The 11,863-nt window shown below is 59.9% G+C and overlaps 1 protein-coding gene across 1 annotated transcript; it reads left to right on the forward strand.

Moving 5' to 3' along the window:
* The first annotated feature begins 11,102 nt into the window (after positions 1-11,102).
* LOC137142778 (ribonuclease-like) lies at positions 11,103-11,649 on the forward strand. The gene has a single exon (XM_067532233.1). It carries the CDS (start codon positions 11,103-11,105, stop codon positions 11,538-11,540), a length of 438 nt encoding a protein of 145 aa, XP_067388334.1. The 3' UTR covers positions 11,541-11,649.
* Positions 11,650-11,863: the final 214 nt, after the last annotated feature.

Here is an 11,863-nt window from a genome sequence, read left to right on the forward strand (position 1 = left end):
GCCGGGCGCTGCACGTATCCAGAGAGAAACTCTCACTGTCTGAGTGGGGAAAGCCGCCCTCGAGGGAGTTATTCTTCCCATGTTACCGAAGGGGAAACTGAGGCACGGGCCAGTGACAGCTCAGCTTTGCTGCTCCCACTCTAAAATCCAGGGAAGGAAACCCAGGTCTCCTAACCCCCCCCTGGGGGAACCTTGGCCACACCCCGGCCTGCCCCGAGCCCTCCGCACTCCCAGCTCCCCCAGCCCCTGCTTGCCTGCCACACCCGGGGCTAGAACCCAGGCGTCCTGACTCCAGATCTCCCTGGCTCTGGTCTCAGCTGGCCTGGGGTCGATGTGGAGTCACCCCCTGGCTGCAGTGGGGTCAGGGCCGGGTTCTGCTCCCAGCCCCCCCACCCCGGGGTCAATGCACAGCCACCCTCCCTCTGCATTTCCCCCCCTCCCGCTGGGTCCGTTCCCGGCTTACCCCGGTCCTGGGTCTCCCGTGGGATAGGCGGATCCGGCTGGGGCGGAGCAGACAGCGTCGCCTTCCCCTGTGGGTGTCGTTATATGGAGCCCGGCCAGGCAGCTGCGGGGCGGGGAGCTCCGCCCAGCAGGGGCCCCAGAGGTGCTGGGTGGGGCAGAGAGTGAGGCGGGAAGGGGGCACAGACCACCACACTGTGCCCCAGGTGACCCTGTCACCCTCAGCCCAACGCCATCCCCCAGCTGCAGGGAGAACCCAGGAGTCCGGACTGCGAGCCCCCCTGCTCTAACCACTAGACCCGCTCTGCTCCCGGGCCAGGCTGGAACCCAGGCGTCCTGGCTCCCGGCCCCTCTAAGCCCACAGTCCTGCTGCTCCAGTGAATCTACCACATTACGGGCGTCCTGGGTACCCCGTCACTGCAACCCCCCCCGCCAGTCCCTGCCCCAGTCCCTGCCCTGGTCCCCGGTCCCCCCCCTCCCCAGAGCCCCCGGGCCTGGGGAAAGGGCGAGGGCTGGAGGGCACCGGGGGGGGGGAGGGCAGGGACTGGCTGCTGGCACGGGCCTGGCCTTGGGGATCGGTGTTGTTTCTTCTGGGGCTGACCCCTGCCCACTGCTGGTGGGGGCTGGGAGCCAGGACTCCTGGGTTTTCTGCCTGGCTCTGGGAGGGCAGTGGGGTGTAGTGGTTAGAGCGGGGGTGGGCTGGGAACCAGGATGCCTGGGTTCTCTGCCTGGCTCTGGGAGGGGGCTGGGGTCTACTGTGTGTTTGTGAGGGTCTGAGACAACGTCCCATGGGGGTGACTCGCTACTCATCCCATCTGCGTGGGCTGCATGTCCCCTCGTTCCATGGCACGGCGGCTGACGACAGCTCGGGGTTCAGAACAGGGTCTCTTTAACCCTCCCCTCCCCTGAGCGCTGCAAACTCCGCACGGGCAGGCGGCTCGCCTGGAAATCTGCTGCGCCGCCAGGCGGGGCTCGCCAGGGGCCACCACCCACAGTTAGGGCAGTTTGAGGGAGGGGTTCCCCCCCCCGAACAAATCAGCCGCTTTCACGGTGCCTGGATTTTCCCATGTTGTACCGAGCCAGGGCTCGGACCTCGGCCGCCATCAGCACCCCAGGGCCCCGGGCCAGCTGCACCCCAGGGGGCCGGCTGCACCCTCGCCCTGTGGGGGAACGAAGCCCGGATACGACTGATGTGGCCATGACTGGGCTGGCTGGGCCCAACGGGATCCGGGGCGAGCCGAGCCAGCTGGGCCCAAGGGGATCGGGGGCAGGCTGGGCCAGCTGGGCCCAAGGGGATCGGGGGCAGGCTGGGCCAGCTGGATACACTGTCCAGTCTGATGCTGGGTTTCTTCTCTGGCACTGGCTATGGGGCCCTGCCAGACCCCCCTGCGCCGGCTCCTGTCCCATTCACCCTGCCGTGTCCCCCAGTCCTCAGGGGCTCGGGGCTTTGACACCCCACGGCCAGGGGCAGGCCCAGATCTGGCCCTAACGGGGCTGCCCCCGACCCTTCAGCCCAGACCGGCCCCAGCCCATCCCGGGCAGGGAGCGACGCCCCATGGCCCGTCCCGCGCTGCTCAGCCCCGCTGGCTCCCGGGTGTCGGTTGGTGGCTGGGAGGTGGCTGGATCCCTCCCTGCGGTGTGGGGCAGGCTGCTCTCCGCGGGCGGTGGGGAAACCTGCCCACACAGGGGAAGTTTCACAACCCAGGGCTAACGGGCCAGGACTCCACCGGCCGAGGGGATGTGCCAACGGCTGCATGTTCCCCTGCATTAACCGCCGCGCTCTGCCCCCCCGGGGCGTGGCGTTGTGGTGGGGGGGCAGGGGAGGCGATGGAGCCAGGATGCCAGGGGGAAGCCCCCTGTCAGGACCGGCCTAGGGTTACGGGGTCCTGCCCCAGCGCTGTGGGCCGGACTCGACGGCTTTTCAGCCCCACGCTTCTGCGGCTGCAGACCCCTCTGGGACAGAGCCCCATAGGTGGCCGTGGGGCATGGGGACCCTTCCAGCCCCCCGGGGGCTTCGGCTCCCAGCGGATGAGCCATTCCCTGGCAAACCTCAGGAGAAAGCTCTTTGCTTTCTGCTGAGCCGGGCCCGCGCAACGTCTGAGGCTCTGGAAACAAACCCAGTTCCCCATTCCCCAGCGGCCGCCGACCCGGCCAACCCGGGGCCACGCTGGGGCCTGGAGCCACGCTGGGGCCTGGAGCCCTCTTGTAGGGAATGGCCCTGTATCGCATTCCCCACCCCATGGCCCCCCACCAGCGTCGGCACTGGAGCCAGGTCCCCCTAAAGAGGAGCGGCCCCGGATTCCAGTCCCCAAATCCCAGAGCGAGTCAGGACTGGACTCGGCTCTGGGGCACTGCTCAGTAAAGGGGCCTGGCCCCTAAGCCCCTTCCCTGGTCCCTTCCCACAACTTAGCCACGGTCCCCAAAGAGCCCCAGGGTTTGAGATCTACAGACACACAGTTACCCTGCCCCCCGGCCCCCCCGAACGACGCCGACTCGCTCTGCACGGGCAGGGAAGGGTTTTATTGCAAGGGAGAGAAAACTCAGGGACAGCTTCCAGGGTGCAGCCTGGGACAATCTTCTCTGCACAATGTGCCCCTCATGGCCATGGGTGAGGGGCGGGGAGGGGCGGCTATGCTGAGGGATGGGCACTGGGGGAACCAGGTGCGTTTGGCTCCTGCCCAGACGGGCGGGTGAGGGGCTCAGGCTGGGGTTCTCAGAGCCAGCTGGGGGCTGGACGCCCCTTGTCGCTGGGAACCGGGCACCTGGCATGGGAAATCCTCCCTGCCGGGCTGTGGGAGAAGCGGAGACACCGAATGTCCCCGTGGAGACTCCCAGCAGGCGTTACCCAGGAGGGGCAGGGACGGGGCAGACAGAGGACGACCCGGGAGGGCCAGCGGGGATCAGGGGACGAAGACGTGGGTGGCTTCGCAGCGTGCGAAGGTCAGACCGCGGCGCCGCATCAGGCGGGCACAGGAGCCCCGGTTGCTGGGGGCGCTGGACCTGGTGAAGTCGACGTGCTGCCTTCGGAACCACCGCTCGCCGGCGCCTTTGCCGAGCCAGGCCAGCAGGACGAGGGGCAGCCAGAGCACGGGGCGGGGTCCCCTCAGGGCCATGGCCGTGTCCTTTGCTGCAGCAGGGAGAAGGATGGAGACAACGCAGGGTGGGGCTCTGCCTCCTGCATGGAACCCGATCCGGTTCCCATCATCCCCCCACCCCACTCTACCTTCCAGGATTCAGAGCTGCTCCTATTCACCCACGAAGCACTGACCCGGGGGCTGTAAACTGGTCACCCTCAGGAAGTGTCGGCTTGAGTGTAGACGCGGGTTTCTATCCGTCAGAGGAGAGACGATCTGGAGCAGCCTCCCCAGGGGAGCAGTGGGGGATAAAAAGCCGAGCTGTCTTCAAAACTGAGCTGGGTATGTTTACGGAGGGGCTGGTTCGATGGGAGAGATATGCCAATGGCCTGTGACGGGATGTCAGATGGGGAGGGGGGCTCTGAGTTACTACAGAGAATCCTTTGTGGGTGTCTGGCTGGAGAGTCTTGTCCACGTGCTCCGGGTTTAGCTGATCACCAGATTTGGGGTCAGGAAGGAATCTCCCCCCAGCGCAGACTGGCAGAGGCTCTGGGGAGTTTTCGCCTTCCTCTGCAGCACGGGGCATGGGTCACTTGCTGGTGGATTCTCTGTACCTTGAAGTCTTTAAGCTGTGATTTGAGGATGTTAGTGACTCCGGCAGAGGCCAGGGGCTGTCCCAGGAGTGGCTGGGTGCGGGTCTCTGGATGATCACGTTGGCCCCTTCCAGCTGTAAAGTCTGAGGCAATGAGTCCCTGGGGCCACACGGGGGCACTGGAGTCACATGGCCACCACTGAACAAGGTCCCACATCTTTTGGGGTGCTGGGGGTATAGAAGTGGGGTCTGCCCCCCTTACCTGCAATGCACCATCACTTGGCTGGTCAACCCCCTAGTGCAACATTCAAGTAGTCCCTTGGCCCTCGGGGGTGGGAATAGAAACCACAACCCTTTCCTCCCTGCTTTCACCAGCCCAAGCCTTTCCCGGGCTCAGAGATAGAACCCAGGACTCCTGGCTCACCGCCGCCCCGCTCTAACCACTAGACCCCACTCCCCTCCCCAAGCTGGGCTAGAACCCAGGACTCCTGGCTCGCCGCTGCCCCGCTCTAACCACTAGACACCACTCCCAGATTCAGAGCAGACCCCAGGCGCAGAGCTGGGGGAACAAGGGTGTTTTCTGGTTCCAAGCAACGGAAAATGGTTTCGTTGTAGGTCAAACCGGACCCCAGATGTTTCAAAACGTTGGTCAAAATAAAAAGTCGGCTGGGAAGGAAACGTTTCCGTTGGGCCTGACGGGAACCGTTTCTTTTCAGCTTGGGGCATTTGGACGAAGGCAGACCAGCCTGCGAGGGGAGTGGGGCGGAGGAAGCTCCTGTGTAACTTCCAGACCAGCGGTTGGAGCTGTGGGAAAACCCAGCGCCACCCCCACCCCTCTTGTCTGCTGGTCAAGGGGTTAGACCAGAGACGGATCAGCCTCACCATGCAGGACAATTCAGGTGAAAAAACTCAGGCAACTTTTGCCCTGCTGTACCCAGAGTCCTGGCTCCTATCCCCAGACCCTGCAGTCATCCCAGAGCAGAACTAGAACCCAGGACTTGTGGCTCTACCAGCACCCTGATACCCCCTCCCTGCCATCCCTGAGCAGAACCCGAACCCAGCACTCCTGGCCAGGAACCCCCAGCGACCCTGATTTCTCCAGCTGGAAACCAGGCGAACGGCAGCTGACTCTGAAATGGCCGTCTTGCCTGGATCTGGAGACCCTGACACCGCTGGCTCGGTCCCCTCACCTTGTCCCGGGGCTGCTATCCCAGCTCTGCCCCGGAAGATGGCTCCGGATCCCTGCCGAAGAAACAGCACCGTGTCCTTTCCCACACCCGGTTCCCTGCTTTTCTGGAGCCAGGGCCGCCACACACATTGCTAACACGCCACTGGCAAACACAGCTGGGGGCAGAGACGCTGGCTGGCACCAGGTTTCGTAAAGATTTGTTGTTGAGCTGTCTTCGCCCCTGATCTGCATGGGAGCCCAGACAAGACAGCACAGAGAAGAAATGTCCCCTGTTGTCCCACCCTATGCCCCCCAACACGGCTTTACCGGTGCCTGCAACTCAGATCAGGTCCCCCTTTCCACCAGGCGCTGCCCAGACCCCGACCGAGATCAGGGCCGGGGTTGTGCCAGTCATAGAGCAAGAGACAACCCCTGCCACGAAGAGCTTCCAGTGCACGTAGAGAAAGGAGGGGTGGGGAAACTGAGGCACAGGGCAGCCAAGTGACATGCCCAAGGTCACACAACAGGCCACAGCAGGATCAGGAAATCCTTTGCACTGGAAGTGACAGCTCTCCCACACGCCATGGGGAAAGCCAGCACTTCTTTGGCCATAAAACCCTCAGACCTGAAAACGTAGCTTGTAAACTGGCTATCTTGCTTTCTCTCTCCTGCCTGTCTTGGTTCATGCTGCGTTTTGACGAGGTGGATAAACACGGTGTGTCGGGCTGGGGCGATAATTACCCGAAGTCTTTCGTGACAAGCCGTAAATGGGTCAAATCCACTTGGGTCAGAAAGGCGAACAAACCACCTAGACCTTATCGAAGAGCAGGCCAGCCGGCTGGTGGAGGGAGAAGATTATCCCCAGAACAAACCCAGGAGGATGTTTGTGGTTCAAAGACAGTCCTGACTTGAAAGGAACATTCAAGGATCAAAAAGGCTGGCGCTGGAGGATCCTGATCAGAAGCCGTAAAACAAAGCCGTAAAAGTGGGACCTTCTCTCTTCTCAGCAAGAAACCTCCATTGACACCCTCTTATTGAAAGAAAACCCTTCTCTAAGCCCTTTAAAAGGCTTTATCCCTGCAGTTTTTAAGAAAGACACTGGTGCCTGCGGACAACATGGGTGACTTCTCCCTAACCCCTGTTTTCTCTCAACGGGGCAAGTTTTAAAGCTTCTCATCTCACTGCTGGGTAAGTGGTGAGATAATATCTGTGCCAGGGAATGTAATATTCTCACTCGCCTGCTGTCTAACAAAGCAGCCGCTGGGGTACAGACTTGCGGGAATTACTTAGGTGATGTCTACACTTAACACACCACAGCAGCTTGGCTTAGGCGATTCAGAGTCAGACAAGCCCTCTTGAAAGACGGGAGCCCGCTCTCCAAAGAGCATGACGCAGAAGAGACGCGATGGCGATTCACACGTCCCGACTGTCTTCAGGAATTAATCCTGTCGAAGAAGAATTTTGATGTGGAAAGTTTGGAGACTCATCACGCAGCCAGGGAAACAAAGGACAGTCAGAAAAGGGAGGAAAAAGTGGCAGGGAACATCCTTCCACTTCGACTCTTTGTCTGCTAGGTCTCAGCAGGAAAAGGTTTCAAGAGAGGGACACACACTATAAAAAGGAGGGACACACATACCCAAGGGGTCCTCTTTCTGTCTCCCTGCCAATCGCAGTCACTGCACCAGAAGCCACAAAGGAAGCATTCGTTGGACTGGAGAAGGGGTCCTAAGAAGCTAGGTCAGTAAAACGTCTGAAAGCACACGAAAAGGAAGCTTCCAAGTAGTGGAAGCTTGGTCAGATGACTAGGGAGGATTATAAAAACACTGCTCGAACATGCAGGAATGAAATCAGGAAGGCCAAAGCACAATTGGAGTTGCAGCTAGCAAGGGACGTGAAGGGGAACAAGAAGGGTTTCTATAGGTATGTTACCAACAAGAGGAAGATTAGGGAAAGTGTGGGCACCTCACAGAATGAGGGAGGCAACCTAGTGACAGAGGATGTGGAGAAAGCTGAGGTACTCAATGCCTTTTTTGCCTCTGTCTTCACAGACAAGATCAGCTCCCAGACTGCTGCACTGGGTGGCACAGAATGGGAAGGAGGTGAACATCCCGCAGTGCTGAAGGAACGGGTCCAAGACTATTTAGAAAGATTGGACATACACAAGTCCATGGGGCTGGATGCAATGCACCCGAGGGTGCTGAGGGAGTTGGCTGAGGTGATTTCAGAACCATTGGCTATTATCTTTGAAAGCTCGTGGCAATCGGGGGAGATCCTGATGATTGGAAAAAGCAAATCTAGTGCCCATCTTCAAAAAAGGGAGGAAAGAGGATCCAGGGAACTACAGACCGGTCAGCCTCAGTTCAATCCCTGGAAAAATCATGGAGCAGGTCCTCAGGGAATCCACTTGGAGGCACTTGGAGCAGAGGAAGGTGATCCAGAGCAGTCAGCACGGATTCACCAAGGGCAAAGGCAAGATAAAGGATTTGCACAGACGCATTTCAAAAGAAGCCGGCACAGAGGTTGTCGCAGCAAAAAGTCTGGGGGCTTCCGAGGGCAGCCAGCGACTCTTGTTGCTGGTCGCTCTGACAATTTGTCCTAAAATACTTAACGAACTTTAAGAAAAAAGAAATAAATCTGCACCGAGACACGTCCAAATCATTGTCATTTCTTTCTCTGGAGGGTTTGTTTGGGGTTTTTTGCGAACTCAGTAACAAAGATAATGTAAGCTGTCTCTATTCTTTACTGGCCCTAAACAGCAGAGAAACAGAAACCGGTTTTCTGCATGTGCTTGTCTTTTCTTGTTCTTTCTTTTGCTTTTTTGGGTTTTTTTTCAGACTGGCTCGCTGGTAAGTCTGCTGTTGTGACAAGAACTATTTGCATGTCTGTTGGTTCGTGTCGTTTTTCTGAGACGCAGCCTTGCTCACTGGCTGGGAGGCAGTGAAAAGCGTTATTAGCCAACGTACAAAGATCACTTTTCACGGCAGATTTCCCCAGCCCCGGCGAGCTGGGGGATGAATTAAGGCCTGAATGGGGAGGCAGCGGGGACCAGGGGCAATGCAGGGGAGTGGTGATCTGAAACCCCATAGCCAGAGATGGCCACCCCCACCCCTGCTGGCGGCCCCAGGGAAGGGGCCACTGCTTCGCCCTCTCCCCAATCACCTCCCAAGAGACTGTGGCCACAAGAAAACCTCCTGGTGGCCACGGGGGCTGCATTAAAGAACGGCCAAGCCACAGCCAGCTTCAAGCGTGTAAGCAGCAATCAAAGCTTGCACTCTTGAGAGGAACCAGGAGCGAGGGAGAAGTCACCCATCTCCTCTGCAAAACATTTCCCAGGCATTGGTGACTGGCCTTTCAGTGCGCTCAGAGAAGGGTTTACCTTCAATACGGAATTTGCCAGGGTTTAAATGGAGGCTTTTGGCTGTAAAGAGAGACGGGAAAAAGTCCCACTTTTATGGCTTCTGATAAGGACCCGCGGTGCCAGCCTTTTTGATCCTGAAGACAGAGCACTGGGACGGTCCTTTCAAGTCAGGACTGTCTTTAATCCACCACCATCCTCCTCGCTTCCTTCTGGAGATAATCTTTTCCCTCTGCAGACTGTTATCCGGCTCTTTGATAAGGTCCACGCGGTTTGTTTGCCTTTTGACCCAGGCAGGTTTAACACCTGCCATGTGCAGCGTGATTACAACGGGCCACGAAAGACTTCAAGTAATTATTGCCCAGGCCCGACACACCGTGTTTATCCACCTTGTCAAAACACAGCACAAAAGAAGACAGGCTGGAGAGATAAAGCAAGATAACCGTTTTACAAGCTACGTTTTCGAGTCTGTGTAAACACACTTGAGTGTCATAAAGAGGGTTTTATGGCCAAAGAAGTGCTGGCTTTCCCTGGGTGGTAGCATGGTGTGTGAGCGCTGTCACTTCAAGTGCAAAGGATTTCCCGATCCTGCTGACAGGCAGGGGGGCTCTGGGGGGAGCCTTCGATCTGGGTCTTCAGCACAGTCAGTCTGCAGAGAGGCTGCCTGGAGGAAGGCGAGGTGAGGGAGCAGCCTGTTTTCTCTCTCTCTGGTTTTGGATTAAAGGTCTGGAGTCTAAGAAATAAAGTAGCTACCTTCCAGCAATGGCATTGTACGTTTTTATCCAACTTCTCGGTGTGCAGGCTGTGAATGGGACAGAGCCAAATCTTCCTTGAATTTCTTCAATTCACACTCGCCAGGCATCCTGGATAAACATAGTTGTGGGTGTCTCTGTAGCTCAGAAAAGGCACAGGCAAGTCTGTAATGAGCTAACGTACTAAGAAAAAAATGAATACCCATTTCTGCAGCAGTACTGAGGCTTACCCCCTCCTTCTGCGCGATTCTCCTGCTGGGCTCTGGTTCCGAGGGAAATCTGCCGCTCGGGCTGCAATAAAATGTTTTAGTGCCATTGCAAACCGGCGTTGCGTGTGTTTGGAGTGGGGGAGAGGACGCCCAGGGCGGGACAAGCAGCCCGCTGTGCTACGCCCTGCACAAACACAGACCAAAGAGGCACCGGCTGGTCTCTGTCTCTCCGCAGAGCCGGGCGCCGGGTCTGATCTCTGCTGTTGGTGTTCGGGGGGCAGGCGCGCTTGGCTCTGAGCTCTGCGAGGAAAAGGAAAAACGCCTCCAGCTTGGTTGTCCCAGGTCAGCGGCTTGGATCAGGTGAGCCAGGACTTCTGGGCAGCGTCCGGCACCCCGGGGCCCTGATCTGTTCTGCCTCTCGGGGTACGCAGAGCGCCAGCAGCAAATTATGGGGAGATTAACGGGCTATGGCAGGTGGGAGACATTTCCTTTCCGTGCTGCAGGCCCAGCATCGCCCGCTCTGACTCTACCTGTGCTAGGTGCTGGACAAACGCAGCAAAGGTCCTAGCATATAAAAGCCCCCAGCAGAAAAAAGGGGCCGGGTGGTCGGGACAGGAGGCCAGAGACCGCGGTGATGGGTGTCAGTGGCGTGTTAGCGGCGTGCGTGGCGGCTGCTGGGTTGAAAGGCGGGCAGAAGCCGGGTGTGGAGGTAGGACAAGGGGCTGTGGGTCGGGAGTGAGGGGCACTGGTAAAGCCCTGTTGGGGGGCAGAGATGGGACAACAGGGGCTGTGGGTCGGGCGTGAGGGGCCCCGGCAGATCAGGGGCAGCTCCCTCACAACAAATCTTTATGAAACCTGGTGCCAGCCAGCGTCTCTGCCCCCAGCCGTGTTTGCCGGGCGGCTCCTTGTGTGTCTCCCGGCCCGGCTCCAGATAACGGGGCACCGGGGCGGGAGGAGGCTCAGCCGCTTTCCTCTCGGCAGGGATCCGGAGCCGTCTCTCCAGCAGGCGCCGCAGCCCCGGGACAAGGTGAGGGGACGAGCCAGCCGGCGTCGGGGTCTCCAGTATCCAGGCAGCAGACGGCCATTTCAGAGTCAGCTGCCGTTCGCCTGGTTTCAGGTGGAGAAATCGGGGCTGGGGGTTAGTGGCCAGGAGTGCTGGGTTCTAGTCCTGCTCTGGGATGGCAGCGGGTGAAAGTGGGGGGCTGGGAGCCCCGACTCCTGGGTTCTATCCCCAGCTAGGGGAGGGGAGTGGGGCCTAGTGGTTAGAGCAGTGGGGGCTGGGAGCCCGGACTCCTGGGTTCTGTCACTGAGCCTGGGAAAGGAATGGGGTGAAAGTGGCGGAAACAGGGAGGAAGCGCTGGTGGAGTCTATGGGGAGTAGATGGGGGGCAGCGTGGGGTGGCGGGAGGGGGGCTTGGCCAGAGGAGGTTCCATGGAGGAGGCAGCTCTCCACCCGTCTCCCGCCGTCTCCCCACTGCAGCCACAGACACGGCCATGGCCCCGAGGGGACCCCGCCCCGTGCTCATCCTGCTCCTGGTCCTGCTGGCCGCCGGCCTGGCCCAGCTCAGCGAAGGCGCCAGCTACCGGCAGTTCCTGACCCGCCACGTCGACTTCCCCAGGACCAGGGCCCCCACCAACCAGATCTACTGCAACACCCTGATGCAGCGCCGCGGCCTGACCCGGCCCGTCTGCAAACCCACCAACACCTTCGTCCACGCCCCGCCCGCCCAGCTCCAGGCTGTCTGCCACGGCGGCGGGAAACGCCTCCGCAAGAATCTCCATAACAGCATCACCCACTTCCACCTCACCGCCTGCCAGCTGACGTCCGTCTCCCCTCTGGGGCGCTGCGTCTACCAGGCCACCCTTCGGATCCACAGGATCCGCGTCGCCTGTGCCCAGGGGCTGCCCGTGCAGCTCGTCAGAGTCCTGTAGGGGCAAGGCCCTGGCCACGGGCTGGGCACAGGGGTCCCCTGCGTCCCCCCTTTCCCTCCTGGGCCGTCCTCTGTCGCGGGGGGGCTCTCCTGCCCCGGCCCTGGGCTGAGCTGGGTTCTGTTCTTGCTCCCCGCAATAAAACACCTCCTGCAAAGACGCACTGGCCGGGCGTGTGTTTGTGGGGGGTCGGGGCTGAGGAATTGGATTTCTCTGGCCGGCCGTCTCTCTCCTGCACCCCCCCATCTCTCCCAGGGGTGAAGGCGGCAGAAGGAAGAGGAGGTGCTGGACGCTGAGCTATGCAGCGTTTCTCCTCCGGAGGGCGC

Source organism: Emydura macquarii, unplaced genomic scaffold (assembly GCF_026122565.2).
Source record: "Emydura macquarii macquarii isolate MOO-44397 ecotype Brisbane River unplaced genomic scaffold, CSIRO-AGI_Emac_v2 contig_3249, whole genome shotgun sequence".
Classification (NCBI taxonomy): Eukaryota; Metazoa; Chordata; order Testudines; family Chelidae; genus Emydura; species Emydura macquarii.

Bases quoted from the DNA above. Each gene is read 5' to 3' on its own strand.
- LOC137142778 (XM_067532233.1), top strand. From the start codon at position 11,103: ATGGCCCCGAGGGGACCCCGCCCCGTGCTCATCCTGCTCCTGGTCCTG.